This window comes from Callorhinchus milii, unplaced genomic scaffold (genome assembly GCF_018977255.1).
Source record: "Callorhinchus milii isolate IMCB2004 unplaced genomic scaffold, IMCB_Cmil_1.0 Scaffold2, whole genome shotgun sequence".
NCBI lineage: Eukaryota > Metazoa > Chordata > Chondrichthyes > Chimaeriformes > Callorhinchidae > Callorhinchus > Callorhinchus milii.
The window spans coordinates 121,504,747-121,521,367 of NW_024704743.1; the positions used below are offsets into that span (position 1 = coordinate 121,504,747).

Sequence of the window (16,621 nt, forward strand, 5' to 3'; positions counted from 1 at the left end):
AAGATTCCATTTATAGAGCGCATTTCATGTCGGGAGGACGTCCCAAGGCGCTGTACAGTTGGGTCAGGACCCGAGCATTGGGGGGAAATGGTCAGGGTGAGGGGAGGGAAGGGAGGGAGCGAGGAGGGGGTAGAGAGTCGAGAGGCCATCCATGGCCTTGCTCCCTCCTTCCTCTCTGATCTGCTGACTCGCTACCAACCTGCCCGCTCCCTCCGTTCATCAGGCTCCAGCCCGCTCCATGTCTCCCGCCCGACCCGCCCTACCATCGGTGGTCGGGCTTTCAGCCTCTCTGCCCTCACTCTGGAATTCCATCCCACGGTCGCTTCGCCTCGCTTCCTCCCGTGCATCCTTTAAGGCCGGTCTTAAGCCCTTCTCTTTGACCGTGCCTTTGGTCACCCTCCCACCTCTCTGTCTTCTATCACCCCTACACCACCCCTCCCCCATGCTCGGGCCCCGACACCTGACTGTTCAGCGTTTTGGAACTCCTTCTGACATGAAAGCGCTCTATAAATGTAATTTTGTTGTTGTTATTGGGCGAAATGCGGTAGTCAATTGTGTACAGTAGTGTCCCACAAACAGTCGTAGATTGAGTCACCATTTTTTTTAAGGGATTAATTGCCCCTGGAAAGGGATCTGCCAATCGACTAACAACCAGGTTCCTATTTACTGCTCGTTAATAATAATAATAATAATAATAATCATTGCACTTGATCTAGCCCTTTTCACGTCTTTGAGACGTCTCAAAGTGCTTCACAGAATATACTATAAAGTGAATTTGTGGGCAAAACCGGCAGCCAATTGCGCACAACAGTGTCCCACAAACAGTCATGGATTGAAGTGACCAATTTATTATTGTTTTATTTTTCTCGAGGGATTATTATTGGGTGTGTGGAATAAGGAAACTTGCCCAAGGTTTCGCCCTGCCAGGCATCTTCTCTCGCTTGCCAGGCGAGTGCTCTAACTACTGCACTACAGGACTCCACATATTACTAGATATTACCAGATAAACAGGCATGTGGAATAAGGAAACTTGCCTAATGTTTCACTCTGACCAGGAATTGAACCTGGTCCTCTCGCTTGTGAGTGCTCTAATCAATATGCTACAGGACACCACATACCGCCAGATACGAGAGGAAAGAGGAAAAGGCATGCCTGCCTGCAGCTGTTCTTCAATATATTTGACTAGGGATGTTGTACCCTCTTTGCTGGATAGTAGCAAGTACAAAACATGTTGTCCTTTTCAAATAAATATTGACATTTCCAAGTATAACTTCATTACCTAACTAATAGAAGGTTATTGTTTTTGTTTGATGTTTCAGAAGGTTGTGGGTTCAAACCCCACTTTGGGGTTTTGAACTCGCAGACTGGGCTGGCACTCCCATGCAGTGCTGGGGGAGATTCCATGATACTATTCGAAAGGAGAATGAACTTTCTCCAGGCCAATAATATCTCTCCACATAATATCAATTGGTACTTCATGCTGTGCGCCATTGCTGTGTGCAAACCGGCTGTCGTGTTCGCCTAAAAACAGACGTTACACTTCACAGTAAAATCCTGTGAAGCGCTTTGAGGTGTCTTGATGTAATAGGGTGTTATATCAAATGCAAAGATTATTATTTATGTGTTTATCCTCTATTTTATATAAAATTAAATGGGTACATGGAAAAAACAGGGAATTGGTATTCAAACAGTTATTTGCACAGGAGAAGTTAGGTACCAGGCTGCGTTTTACTGTGTGTTATAATTGTCATAAAAAGATTTGCAAAATATCTATCTCTGGAATATCCATGTGTAAGTGGTAGGCGTGGAATTCTCAGTTTGGTTTGGCCACTCGTAAGCATGGTGATGGGTTCCGCATGTGACAGACGTCCAACTGATCAAAAAAAATTACAAAGCAGTTGGGCTGTTTTTAGTTAAATAACAGTAAATACTGTAAACTTCCATTATTTCTAGTAACCTGCATTTTTCTATACATACCAGTCAGTTGCGCTATGTTTTACAACAACAAAATTACATTTGTATAGCACCTTTCACGTCGGGAGGACGTCCCATGGCTACTATTTCCCCAATACAAAGCTTAGGTTTATTACTCGTGTACTCAAACTACTTATCTAGCAGTGTGTGAAGTCTCACGGTGACTTGTATGCCGTATAAATATCAGCAAGAATAGGTTGGGCTGAATGGCCTGCTTCCACGCTGTTCAGTCTATGTAAATCTAGAAAAGAAGCAAATCCAAATCGTTATATACCAGGCAATAATTAGTATATACTCTGCAATATCCAAATGTGGCTAGGTTAATTCTGTACTTAAAGAAAATTACAGTGATTCGAAACACTTTGTACACAGAAGAATTCTATATTGTATTTAAATTGAACTTGGTATTTGCAGAAAATAAAACTGCAGTGTGCAATTATTTTATACCTGAAATGGGTATTTGTAAGAAGTACTATTATATAGTTGCTTTGCAGAAAATTGTTTGTTTGATTAAAAGTACTGGATAATAGTGAACAGTTTTGCAGTTGTAATTTGTATTTTTGAGTTCAAAATCCTCATCCTTGTGTTCAAGACCCTCCAAGGACTTCACCCTTCCTATCTCTGTGACCTGCTAACCCCTTATCTATCTGTCTGCTCCCTCCGCTCAGCAGGTTCCGGACTGCTCCACATCCCCCGCCCCACCATCAGGGGTCGGGCCTTCAGTCTCTCTGCCCCCACCCTTTGGATCTCCATCCCACATTCCCTTCGCCTTGCTCCCTCCCTTGCCTCCTTCAAGGCACGTCTCAAGAGCCTCCTCTTTGGTCAGCCTCCCTGACCTCCACCCTCCCTTACCCCAACAGGGTTTTTTTGATCAGTTGGGGAATGGGGGTTGGGATAAGGGAGGGTGGAAGTGAAAGGTTCTTATACAAATGTAATTTTGTATTGTATTTCTTTCAGCAAATACCTATCTCTTCATGGTGCAAGCACAAGGCAAGATGTTAAGGGACAATGTGAGGACCATAGGAATCCTAATTCGAGACCGTTACACAAAGAGGAACAACACACTTAATGGGACAGGTTGGACATATTTACTACCCTTGACAAAAACTGATTTTACCATTTTGCTAAATTTCCTTTGCAGCTTTTAGGTTTCAGTGAAAAGTGACTAAACTGTTTTGTAATGATCCAGTAGCAGACACCTCCTCCCAGTCAATTGAAAGGCTTCAGGGTTATTAGATTCAGAGAGAAATGATTTGAAAGAAACTTGTGGGAAATTGGTGGATAATCAGGATCCGTGTCTGAAATGACTGTTATTGTAACCTGTTGTGAGGCCAATTTCTTTGGAAAAGTGTTTTTTCTGAATCGCATAATAGGGTTTCAAAAGTTCTTGTTTGGAAAATGATAGCATAAAAGGTACTTTATGTCAGAAAAAAAACACCTTGACTTGTATCTCCTTCTGGGATCCTTACACAAATTAGGCAGACACTACTTTGCAGAGATCTGTAGTCATCAGAGCCATCTTATCATGGGTTGGTTTGACTTGCGTGGAATTTCTGTTGGAGCGTTTTTTAACCCCATTGTACCCCCGCAACAACAACTTGCATTTAGCTCTCCTCACACAGGGTAGTGTCTCAGAGTGCTTGACAGCCATAACAAGTTCTTAACTATCAATATTTACAGGTTTCCATCCCACATTCTCCATCCCACTTCCTTTCACTCTCCCTTGCCTCCCTCAAGGCTCCCTTGCCTCCTTCAAGGCATGCCCCAAGATCCTCCTCTTTGACCACACCTTCTGCCCCCCTCCCTGCCCTCTCCCCTCCTTGAGCCCAAGCCTCCCCCAGCTCGGGTCCAAAACCCTGACTGCCCAGTGTCTTGGGATATCCTCCCGACATGAAAGATGCTATACAATTTTGTATTTTGTAATTTTGTATTGTTTGGTGGAAACCCTTTTACTTCTCCACCATTTGCTAACTCGCTGACTGTCTCTGATGCTAACAGGCTATCAGTTTTCAATTGAACAATAAGTATATAATTCAGTCTTTTGTGGCTCTTTCTACCGGCAACGAATGATCATCTGCCCTTTGGTTCAGTATCAGTCTGTCTGCTCATGTTAGAGCTTCTCGGGTCCTTGTGGCTCATCATCTTTGTCTTTATCCTCAGCTTGTGGGTTGTGTATACCAGCCTCACAGGCAAACCCAGACCTACCCGTACTCTGACTGCCTGCTTGTCTGACATCAAGGCCTGAATGAGTGCCATTGTGATGCAGTTAAACATGTAGAAGAAAGAAGCAATCAGTTGTGTTTTGTGGTAATCTCTGGGAAAGTCAAGTGGCTAAAGACTTGCTTCTGTTTGGAGAGAAGCTAACTCATTACGAGGGGAGACTGATGAACTTTCTGATATTGATGGAGCCAAGGCGCTGAATCACAGGAAGGATATTTCCCCACCTCAATGGGTGACGACTTTTTAATTTTTGCTGGGCGCTCTAATTCCTTGTTTAACGTCAATTTGACTTTATTCCCTAGATTACCTTGAAGGCTATAATTCAAGTGAATACCTTGGTCAAAGTGCGACGTATCTTCCAGAAGATTTCACAATTTCTCCTGGCTTGCCTTGCCCAGAAAAACTGCCTTATATGAGTAAGCTATTTCAATTAATCTTTCATAGTATTTTTTTTAAATGGAAACTCAGCATAATCTAATCTTGAAGGTAGAGTTGGAGAAATGTAATATTGTTTTTTTTCCTCTTTCCTCACATCTCCCCCTTAAAAATACACAAGCTTTTTAATTTTAATGTATTGGTTTAGAATAACAATAATAATCCTTGCATTTGATATAGCACCTTATTACATTGTTGATGTGTATCAAAGCTTTTCACAGAATATAATAATAATAAACCTTGCATTTGATATAGCCTTATCACGTCTTTGAGACATAATAATAATAATAATCCTTGCATTTGATATAGCCTTATCACGTCTTTGAGACATAATAATAATAATAATCCTTGCATTTGATATAGCGCTTTTCACGTCGGGAGGACGTCCCAAAGCGCTTCACAGAACACACTGTAAAGTGAATTGACTATATATTTGTGGGCGAACGCGGCAGCCAATTGCGCACAGCAATGTCCCACAAACAGTCGTAGATTGAAAATGACCAATTTATTATTGTTTTGGGTTTTTTGGAGGGATTATTATTAGGCTCTGTGTGGAGTAAGGAAACTTGCCCGAGGTTTCGCCCTCTGCCTGGAATTGAACTCAGGTCTCTCACTTGCAAAGCGAGTGCTCTAACCACTGAGCTACAGGACTCCACAAAGCGCTCAAAGCGCTTCACAGAATATACCTAAACGTGAATTGACTATATTTTGTGGGCGAAACATGGCAGCCAATTGCACACAGCAATGTTCCACAAACAGTCGTGGGTTGAGTGACCAAATTATTTTTATTTTTTTAAGGGATTATTACCCCCGGAAAAGTGATCCGTCAGTCGACTAACAACTGGGTTTCTATTTATTGCTAGGTGAACAGTGGTGTGTGAAGTAAGGAAACTTGCCCAACATTTTGCCCTGCCTGGGAATCAAACCCAGGTCCTCTCGTTTGTGTGGCGAGCAGTCTTAACCATAACAGGACTCCACTTGGCAAGAAATTATAAAGTAGAAATATATCGTAGAGTTACCATGTATTTAGTTGGCAAAGCAAACAAAACCAAAACAAAAAAAATGTGGTCACTCAATCCACAACTGTTTTTGGGACACTTCTGTGTGCAGTTGACTACCATGTTTTGCCACTAAGTAAGAACATAAGCATTTGTTGGCGAAAGAAGACCAAGGGCCATACAGTTCGCTTTCCACCATCCTTGCAGTTGCTTGACATGCCGTGTCCCAAACTATATATGGTGTCCCGAGATATTATTTTCCAGCAGAAATCAATCTAATTTGTTCTTGAAACAATGAACACTTTCTGCTTCCACTGTCTCCCTAGGGAGCCTGTTCCATTTGTTTACTGATCGCTCATTGAAGTCGTGTTTTCTGCAGATGTGTTCTGAATTTACCCCCTTCAATCACAGGCGGTCTCCTGGTTCCACTGTTCATTACAAGATAAAACAGCTTATCATGGTCTACATTGTCTAGTCCCTCCAAAATATAGTCAATTCACTTTATAGTATAATTTGTGAAGTGCTTTGAATTGCCTTAATGAGATGATTAGGTACTTTGTCAAATGCAAGGATAGCAATTGTAGGATTAATAATATTCTAAATGATTTTTATACTGGAAGCTTTCAGCATTTTGGTTGCAATTCTGTGTAACCACATTTGTCCGCTTATATTCTACTGTACATGTTTTAGATGAAGAGTGATTTTAAATGCATGCATTTCTCCTCTTCCCCCCCCCCGCCCCCCCACCCACACATACATACTTCTATCCTTCTTTCCCCTTTAACTCAGAGGGGCTAGTTGACGTGAACATGAGTGAAATCAGCATGGAAGAAATCCAAAGGATGTTGTCCCAGGATTCAGACATTGAGTATGGTGGGCACTGGAAGCCAAAGGACTGCAAAGCACGTTGGAAGGTGACAAGTCAACGAAAAAGACAATGATCCTTGTATTTGATACAGTGCCTCTCACATCATTAAGACATCTCAAAGCACTTCACAGGATTTTACAGTGAAGTGTATTAACTGCGTATTTGGTGAAGTCCTGTAGCGTAGTTATTAGAGCACTCGCCTCACAAGCGAGAGGACCCAGGATCGATTCCCTGGCAGGGCAAAATGTTAAGAAAATTTCCATAGTCCACACATTTCTGTTTACCTAGCAGTAAGTAGGAACCCTGTTGTTAGTCGTTTGGCAGATTGCTTTCCGGGGGTAAGAATCCTCCCGACGTGAAAGATGCTATACAAATGTAATGTTGTTATTGTTTAAAAAAAAATTGACCACTCAATCCACAACCATTTGAGGGACTCTACTGTGTGCAATTGGCGGCCAAGTTTCTCCCATAAAATATACAGTCAATTCACTTTACAGTATATTCTGTGAAGCGCTTTGAGACAGGTTGACGATGTGATAAGGTGCCATATTAAATGCAAGGATTATTATAAACACAACAGACAATTTTGCACACCGCCGTGTCCCACAAATAGCAATGAAGTGAGTGACTAATTTTATCTGGAGGGTTGTTAGCTAGGACACATTGCAATGCAAATTTACATTTATATAGCATTTTTCACATGTGGAGAAACTCCCATCTCTTTTCGAATAGTGCCATGAGATTTTTTATGTCCACTGAGCAGATAGATAGATAGGACTCCGGTTTGATGTCTCATCTGAAAGATAGTATCTCCGACAATGTGCAGCGCTCCCGCCCCCAACACTGCATTGCAGTGTTAGTGTGAATTCAAAGTCCCGACATCTGCCTTGAGCCCACAATCTTCTGACTCAGAGGAGAGAGTTCTACCAACTGAGCCAGGCTGACACTTTATACCAAATTAATACTATAAATCAGAATTATGCAGCTTTAAGGAAAAGACCATGTATAAGAAAGTGATCGATCTTACTACATTTCATCATTTGCAAACTCAAAGAAAGGTACAGAATCGATCTTCATTCCTCCATTCCCTGGCATCATGTGTTGGTGCTCATGTGTTAAATAGTATTATTAATCCTTGCATTTGACATAGCGCCTTATCACGTCTTTGAGACTCTCAAAGCCCTTCAAAAAATATACTGTAATCTGAATTGACTATTTTGTGGGCAAAATATTTTTGTGTTTCTTGGATTGTAAATATGTCTGTTTGTTAAATCACTTTCAATACATAGAAATGTGTGTTTTTTGAATACAGTATAATTATGGCCCATTTGTAGTCTTCAGCAGAAAATTAGGATTTATCAAGTAGACATTTTATACCAGTCTAAATTGCATGAAGTTGTATAGCGGCATAAAGAGCACAAATTGGAACAAATCCACATCTATTTGAAGTGAACTAAAGAAAGGCAAAGTGGTGGCACTTCCCTGAGAAAAATCAAAGCGTAGCCACCAGGTGTAACTGCAGTGTGTGCATTTATACGTAGGTGCTCTGTGACGCACAATGCCACAGCACCACTTTGACACAGCGGTGACCAGGTGTAACTGCAGTGATAAAGGCAAAACTGAAAATAACTCATGAACGATAGGAGATACCCGAAAACAAATATGCCCATGTCACTCCCAGTTGCAAGACCTTTCCAATGAGGTATAAATCATGTCTCTACGTTAATCAGTTATTGAGATCCTTCTTGAAGCGCAGACAGACATTGTCATTTTATTAGTATAGATATATATCATAGAAAGGATAATGTGTATATATATATAGAATATATATATATAATATAGATTCAAACAGGAAAAATGTGCTAAGAGAGTTAATTTTACAGGTGGCAATCCTTATTCCATTCCGCAACCGTCATGAACATCTACCGATTCTGTTTCGACACATGATTCCCATGCTTCAGCGACAGCGTGTGCAGTTTGGGTTCTACGTGATTGAGCAGGTACATTTTTAAAAAAAAAATAACTGCAGCGACTTTTCTGACAGAAGGACTAAGAGAGATCGTAAAAGGATCAAAACTCCCATCTTAACAATGACTTGCGCTCTCCCATTCTCCACTCGGCTCAAATAATAACTGAAGCTCGCAGAATTTGGGTTCCGACCTAGGATTTCCATCATTTGACGGTTGAGGAATAACTGAATGACAGTCAGGAAGGACTGAATGACACGAAGATATGTGCACTCCACTGTCGCGTGACTTTGCTTAAAACAACTTGGGTTGATGTAGATGGCACCCTTCAGACAGGGTGCAGCGTAACGTTCTGAACCCCAGACACTGCGCTGGAACCAGACTCGCTCTACACCGTCATTGGGAAGGTTAGAACATCCTGTAGGCTTGCTCTTACACACCACCTGGTGGCAGCGTAAGTGAAGTGTTCTTCTTCAATCCGTGCGTGTTCGCTCTAAATTGCCCCCCCTTTTTTTAGGATGGCAGCTATCCCTTTAATCGAGCCATGCTTTTCAACGTTGGCTTCATGGAGGCGATGAAGGATTTGGATTGGGACTGTCTAGTCTTCCATGACGTGGATCATATTCCCGAGAGCGATCGCAATTATTACGGATGTGGGCAAATGCCACGACATTTTGCGTCAAAGCTGGATAAGTATATGTACATGTAAGTAAGAAAGCAGTCTCATTTACCTACTTTAGTCCCTGGTTAGATTTGGTCTCTGATGGGAAGGATATTGGTGTTGAAGCTACAACCACCAATTACACCTTCAGTTTGTAGATAGTCTCCATAGTATAGAATCTGTAATATCAACCCAGCAGGCTTGAGGGACTGAATGATCTACTCCAGGAGTAGGCCATTCAGCCCCTCAACCCTGTTCTGCCATTTTATTAGATCATGGCTGATCTGTACCTCAACTACATTTACCTGCCTTTGCTCCATAGCCCTTGACACCCTGACTTAAGAAAAATCTATCCAACCCAATCTTGAAAATTTGAATGAATCCAGCATCCCAGCCTTTTGGGGGACAGCGTTCCAGATTTCCACTGCCCTTTGGGTGAAAAAGTGCATCCTGATTTCAGTGCTGTAGAACTGGAAAACACATTACTGTGGAGTTAAATACATGATTTGAAATTAAATGTCCGAGGAGGGATTCACTTGAAGTTTATACTTTTTCACGTACCTTTTTAGTATAAATTTACAAAATATATGATTTTAAGAAGTGACCTTTACGTTATTGGGATAAAGCAATATCCCATTTGTACAACGTAGGAAGCTAAATTGTGCTTCCCACTCAATATTTAATTTGGACCTTTTAGACAACCCGAGGGTTTATACCCGATTGACATGTATTAATACATACACTGCACTAACACCTGATTCGTTTAGCGTATGTACTGAACTCAAATGCAGTCATTTGACCAACTGTGCTGAAATGTCCTGGGTAGTTTAATGCCCAAGAGAGTTGAAGAACTTTCAATGGACTGACTTATACGACACTGGTCTCAATGTTCCTGAGGTCTTGTAAGCAGAGATCAGAATAATTTGCCCAGACTCCACCTTGATTGTGATGATTCAGTTTTACAGCATAAAATGCTGAAGAAGACTCAATATAGTTTCTCAGAAAATTAACCTTGTAAACCTGCTGTATGGAAGGAATTAGTATCTAGTCGGGTTAGCATTTAAAATGTCACTGTCAATGAGCCATAAATCCACTTAATGCTCCAAATTATCATGATATACAGGAGTTGTCATACAGGTGTAAATGGAGATGAAATTAGTCCAGTAGTAACTTTGTGCCTGATTTTATTTTGCATCAGTAGTTCATTATTGTGCCATTTTGTAAAGCATGTTTGTCTTTTAAATTCAATATTTATTCTCTTCACATTTGATTTGTTTGTAACCTGAAATGCTACCTCTTTGTTTCTTTTTATTTAATCTCTGTTTCTTTAGCTGTACTTTTTACCCTGTCTGTTTTATGTTCTGGTTAACGTATTAAATGTCTTTTTTAATGCACTGACAAGCTAAATGGGTGAGTTTTGTATTTCCATTTCTTTTGGATTCTTTTTGTTTTTATCATTTTGTATTGAGCGGCCCCCACTGAAGGTGACCTCTGTATGTTTTTTTTTCCTCCGTATTTTCTAGCCTACCCTACAATGAGTTCTTTGGTGGGGTCAGTGGTCTAACAGTAGAGCAGTTTAAAAAAATCAATGGCTTTCCCAATGCTTTCTGGGGTTGGGGTGGAGAAGATGATGACCTGTGGCGCAGGTAAGAATCCTATCAATTTACTCAATTTCAAGATCAATCGTAGTGGTTAGAGCACTCGCTCCGCAAGCGGGAGGACCCGGGTTCAATTGCCAAGCGGAGCGAAACCTCAGGCAAATTTGCTTATTCCACCCGCCTCGGTGTTTACCTAGCAGGAATCCAGTTGTTAGTCGATTGGCGGATCACTCTTTCTGGGGTAATAATCCCTCCAAAAAAAATAAATGAAATAATAATAATTTGGTCACTCAATCCATGACTGTTTGTGGGACACTGCTGTGCGCAAGTGCCTGCTGCATTTCGCCCACAAAATGTAGGAAATTAATTTTACGGTATATTTTGTGAATATACAAAGATTATTAAAGATCGCTGACCGGAGGAGATTTTATGGTTGGGGAGCCAGCTGAAAGTCAATATTGCTAAACTGATTATGGGCGTTGGGAGTGTAATTTTGTGCTCATTAAACAGAATGCTATGCAATGTTTTTCCATTTGGGCATTCATGTTACCATCAAGCACTCCCAGGGTAACTGTAGCTCAGCTGGATACAGACTAAAGCTCCTACCCAACAATTTTCCGTAAGCACTTCTGACTGCACCATGGCAATGATATTTCTTTTGCCAAGTAGTTTGCAAGTAACTTTAACAACATTAATAATAAAAAAAACTAACCAGTAATGAAGTGAACTCTGCACATGTCTAGACTTTGCATCCTCCACACTTGGCCATTGTTATGTCGGAGCAAAAAATGCATCACAAAAATTAATAATAATAAATTGTGGGCAAAACGCGGTAGCCAATTGGGCACAGCCATGTCCCAGCTATGTTGTGGGATATTCCTGTGTGCAACTACCTGCTGTGTTTAGCCCATAAAATACACAGTTAATTCACTGTACAGTATATCCTGTGAAACCCTCTCAACGCGTGATCAGGCGCTGTGTCAAATGCAGGGGTTAGTATTATTATCTGGCATCCCACTATAATTGCTATATTTGCTGGAAGTATAAACTAATACTGGGCATAAAACATATCGTAGGAAAAAAAAGTCTAAGATGCTGTAATCCGTTATGTTAATGAAGCATTGCTGTTTGGATGTGTTGTGCAAGTTCCCCCATCCCCCCCACCCGCAAACAACAATCCATCAGTTTGTTGTTGCGTCTTGTATTCTCTACTGTGTGATCTCTCTGTAATTAAGCGAATCAACAATGGTTACTTTTCTGAATCAAACCAAGTACCTAAACCTATGGCTTGTTCCTTTGAGCAGTGACTAGCTAAGATTTCTTTTTCACTTCCTGTCTCTCTTCCCCCCCCACCCCCCCCCATCGGTAGAGTTCTTTATGCAGGTTACAATGTGAGCAGGCCCGAGGGTGACCTGGGGAAATACAAATCTATTCCTCATCATCACCGAGGAGAGGTACAGTTTCTAGGCAGGTTCGTATTCCACTTAATCCATTTTTAACACATGTACTTATTATAGTAATTATTAGTGCATGTGCCTTATTGACTTTCAGCAGAGTATTGAGAATGTGCACATTGTCGGTGCTGACATTTCATTATCGGGGAGGGACCACTGCATTTCGGGGGTGCCATCCTTTGGATGAGGCGTTAAACCAAGGTCCCGTCTGCCTGTTCAGGTGGATGTCAAAAATCCCATGACGTGATTTAAAACGAGAATGGTGTTTCTCGCAGGGTCCTGGCAAACAATTCCCCAAATAAATTGGAAGATTGACTGTTTGTGGACCATTGTGCACAACTTGGCTGAATATTCAATTGCAAATATAGTTGCCACTTTTCACAGAAACATATTCTAATAAACGTAGCTAATCTCAATTTAGTTTCTAATGGCTATTGATTTGGTCTGAGTCACAAATCTGCACACACTCGATACGAATCAAAGGTACACATTGGCAATTTAACTTAGCGGTTTTCAGGAAGAAAAATTGGAAATAACCTTTCCTCTTAAACTGGATATATTTACATGATGGGCTTAGAATCTTAATTGCAGTCTTCATATCCTCAATATAAATCATTTGTAAATTTAGTGTACTTGGGCATTTTGATGTCTATATTTATATACCGACGTGATAAGATGTTATCTCAAATGCAAGGATTATTATTATGTATTTTTCTGAGTGATGTATACGGTCTTAGTCAGACTAGAGTCTAAACTAGACTGAGCGGGTGCTTCATTGTTCTATATTTCAACAGAATTGATTAATTTTCACATTTTGCTTCAATCTTCAGATACAAATTGTTAAGGTACTCGAAGGAACGCCAACCCCTGGATGGGTTGAACAACTTGAAGTACACTCCAAACATAACCGTTAACTTATTGTACAAAAATATAACTGTGAACCTTACACCAGAGTTGGCTCCTGTAGATGAAGTTTAAAGGAGATCTGGCATCTTGCTTTTTAACAGCTTCCTGGAATCCGATGATGGATTTCCGAGCGTTTTTAATCTGTGGCAGTTCGGTGAAGGGCTCAAGAGTCTTGAGGAACAGCCAACCAGCTCAGCCGTAAATTATTTAATGACTGCTTGGCTCCCGAAGTTTGAATAGCTGACTGTGTCTGCATGCATGTGCACTGGCTTTGCTAATGAATTCATCTTGCATTTTGAAGGGACAAAAATGCCACCATTCTGAAATCAAGAAGTTTACAGCAGGACCGCTCTCTATCTAAAGTCCTTGCACTATTGTAGTCACTTTTTTGTCATATTCAGCTGCCTCTGTACAAAGGTGTCTACTCCAATTGCATCTGACCCAAACTGTTAAAGCCAATAGAGTTCCCATCTCTCGTTGCTGCATACGACATTGTATTTTTAGCTAAAATGAAGGCTTCCGGTGTGTTTGGAATAATGCTGTGGATTTGTAAATATATAAATGTAAAATTGTGCACTTTGCCACTCCTGTTTTATATCATTGAATCGATGCATTTGGGTGATGTTACATTTAATAAGGAAATGATATCTATCTATATATATTATATATAATGTATATGTATGTAACTTAGCATGAAAGAACAAAGGTGTAAATATTACCTTTAAGATGCATTATTCTTTCCATGCTAAAGGTTGTAGAGAATTCCAATATGTTGTTTGGTTTCTGGCAGCTAAAATCGTACTATGTTAAGATAGGGCATAAACAGCAAGTACATCGACCTTCCAGGTTTGACTGGGAAGGTATTTTTTTTTCCCCCTGTATGAAAACAAATGAGTCTAGCCTCGGATTACCTTCTGACGTGTGGCATGGTGCCATCTTGATACATTTGTGTATAAGTGGGGATGATTAGCATTTAGCCTAGATGGGAGGATGTTTTTCACTGACTGTTAAAGCGTGAGGCTACGCTGAAAGCTGAATCAAATTTTCACCTTCTATGATTTCAATGCACTGACTTCCACAATACACAACCAAATCTGTTTTCTCCATCATAGGATCAGCTGACCACCTCCACATTTTCATCTGTGCTGCTTCTCTCATTTCCTCTCTCTCTCTTCAATTCCCTGGACGCTTAAAGGTTCAGCATTTATAAACGCGCCACTGGATATATATAAAAAAAACTTGTCATTGAATTAATATCTTGAAAGTGAGATCCTGTTTTCTTTAATCATGTCAACTAGAAAAGGATTTTAAAATCTTAAGTGCACTTGCCAATAATGATAAAAGCATGCTGTGAATAAGTGGATGCACTCAAAAAAAAATTCAGTTTGGGGGTGGGGTGAAGCTGAAAATGTGCCAGTACTACTGATGTCAGAATGATTCTTTGCAAAAGAAAAACTTCCCTTAATTTAATGTTGCATTCTTTTGACAATGTTGGGGTCTGTGACTCTCGCTAAGAGCCTTTTTTCCTTTGTTTAGTGGAATAGAAAAAGGCCCTAATGGTTCTTAACCTCATTAGTACTGGGAGAGTTGACGGTGTGGGGGACAGGACAAATTTATTTTGTTATTCATTATCTTTTTAGTCTGTGTGAGCACAGTGTTAGCCTGGTTCAGTTGGTAGCACTCTCACTCCTTGAGTCCAAAGGTTTTGGGTTCAGGCTCCCACATCGGACTTGAATTCGCATGGTCTAAGCTGATACTCCGATGCGGTGCTCGGAGGGTGTTGCATTGTCGGAGACGCTGAACTTTGGGTGAGAAGTTAAAACCGAGATCCGGTCTGACTGTTTAGGTGGATGTTATAAATCTCATGACACTGTTTAAAAGAGAAGGGTTTTTTCCCAGTGTCCTGGTCAACAATCCCCCAAATAAAATTGAACATTTGTTTAATGGGTGTTTGTGGGATGTTGCTGTGCGCAATTGGGCTGCTGCGTTCCCCTACAAGTACACAGTCACTACGCTTCCCAGTAAAATCCTGGAGGCGTTTTGGGACATTCTTCCGATGTGAAAAGGGCTAGACCAATTGATGATTATTATTTATCATTTCAAAATATGGTAAGCATTAGAAGTTATTTTATTCAGGAGCCCAGGGAACATTTTGATTCATTTTGTTGGTGGAATAATGCAGCTGTTTAGTTGTGGGCGAAACTGGTATTGCTTCTTTTCGTTACTGTAGATTGTGTTTGTTTGTCTTTTGGAATGTACCTTGTCACAATTGTCAATAACTAAGGTGGCTTTGCATTTTTCTGATGTAGGTTTGTATTGTAGTCAGGTGTCATTTTTCCTCATTTGGTCGTACTCTCACCTTTGGGTCAGCAGATTGCGGATTCAAACTTCACATTGGGCCATGAGCTGGTAGTCTAGGCTAACCCACCATTGCAGTGCTGGAGAAGTGCTCTTTTATTGAAGGTGCTGACCTCGGGATGAAGTGTTAAACTGAGGCCCTATCTGTCTGTTCAGCTGGTTATTAAATATACTATTGCTCTTTTCAAAAAGAGAAGGTTGTGTTCTTCGGTGGATGTTAGACTAAATATAAAAGGGAGTGTCCCTGCACTTGCCAACAATCCTTCAGATCAATTGGTTTACTTTTCTTGGCTGTTCGCAGCACTTTGCTGTGTGCAAATACAATTGTGCTTCACAGGTAATTGAGATCAGTTGCTGTCAGTTACCTGCAAAGCATCTCGAAAGTTATAGGTGCTTATCAAATGCTAGGATTATTTTATTGTATTCATGAATGCACCTTAATGAACCACAAAAACAGTAGTGTAATAAATCGAGCCATGTTAGGTTGGGTAGAACTACCAGACTTCTTGAGAAGTAGATGCTTCAAAGAAGACGAGGAAGGAAAAAACAACAGGTATTTTGAAAAACAAGCATATATTCCATTGAAGATGGGAGTAATTTACTTGATTATCTGGGTGGGCCGGGGGCTTCTTATTGTAGAGGATCAGAATTATAGTAATGTCCGTTATGTTTTCTGGATGATTATTGACTTGAACTGTGACTGAATAATGACCAAGACCAAAAGGGAAATTTTCAGTGGTTTTTCAAGTCAGAAGCTAGGTTCAGAGAGGAAACTGAAGTGTCTGACAGGTATATTAATAAGTGTATGCTTTGTGTTAAACCAGTGAAGATTCACCATTTTTGTCCTTTAATTGTATCTGGCAACCAGTGGCTTTATGGAGTGCAGAATAATTGCTATTTGGCCTGGAATTACTTCCTATTGCTTCCTGGGGATTGCTGCTTTCTGCCCTCCTTCTGAAAATTAGCCTTCATTGAGCCATCTCTCTACTGCCTTTCAGCTCCCCAGATTGCTTCATCCTCATGAAAAGGGAAAAATTATTTTTGAGGGTTATGGGGGGGGGGTTCAAGTTGACACTTGAGGAGGGTTTCGAAGTAGCTGAAGTTGGTTCAAACAGAGATTACGTAGACTAATACTGCAGCTTTTTCTGACCAGTCTTAGCTGTTCTTTTTTTTCCTCAATGG

The 16,621-nt window shown here is 40.7% G+C and overlaps 1 protein-coding gene across 1 annotated transcript in view; it reads left to right on the forward strand.

Annotated features, from left to right (window-relative positions):
• The window catches only part of b4galt6 (UDP-Gal:betaGlcNAc beta 1,4- galactosyltransferase, polypeptide 6), a 28,977-nt gene extending 14,016 nt beyond the window's left edge, over positions 1-14,961 (forward strand). Inside the window, exons 2-9 of the mRNA XM_007895036.2 lie at positions 2,932-3,051; positions 4,497-4,610; positions 6,417-6,541; positions 8,379-8,495; positions 8,980-9,167; positions 10,647-10,769; positions 12,091-12,192; positions 13,006-14,961. Coding sequence (XP_007893227.1) covers positions 2,932-3,051; positions 4,497-4,610; positions 6,417-6,541; positions 8,379-8,495; positions 8,980-9,167; positions 10,647-10,769; positions 12,091-12,192; positions 13,006-13,153 — 1,037 coding nt within the window. The 3' untranslated portion in view covers positions 13,154-14,961. The remainder of the gene's footprint in view (positions 1-2,931; positions 3,052-4,496; positions 4,611-6,416; positions 6,542-8,378; positions 8,496-8,979; positions 9,168-10,646; positions 10,770-12,090; positions 12,193-13,005) is intronic.
• The last annotated feature ends 1,660 nt before the right edge of the window (positions 14,962-16,621 follow it).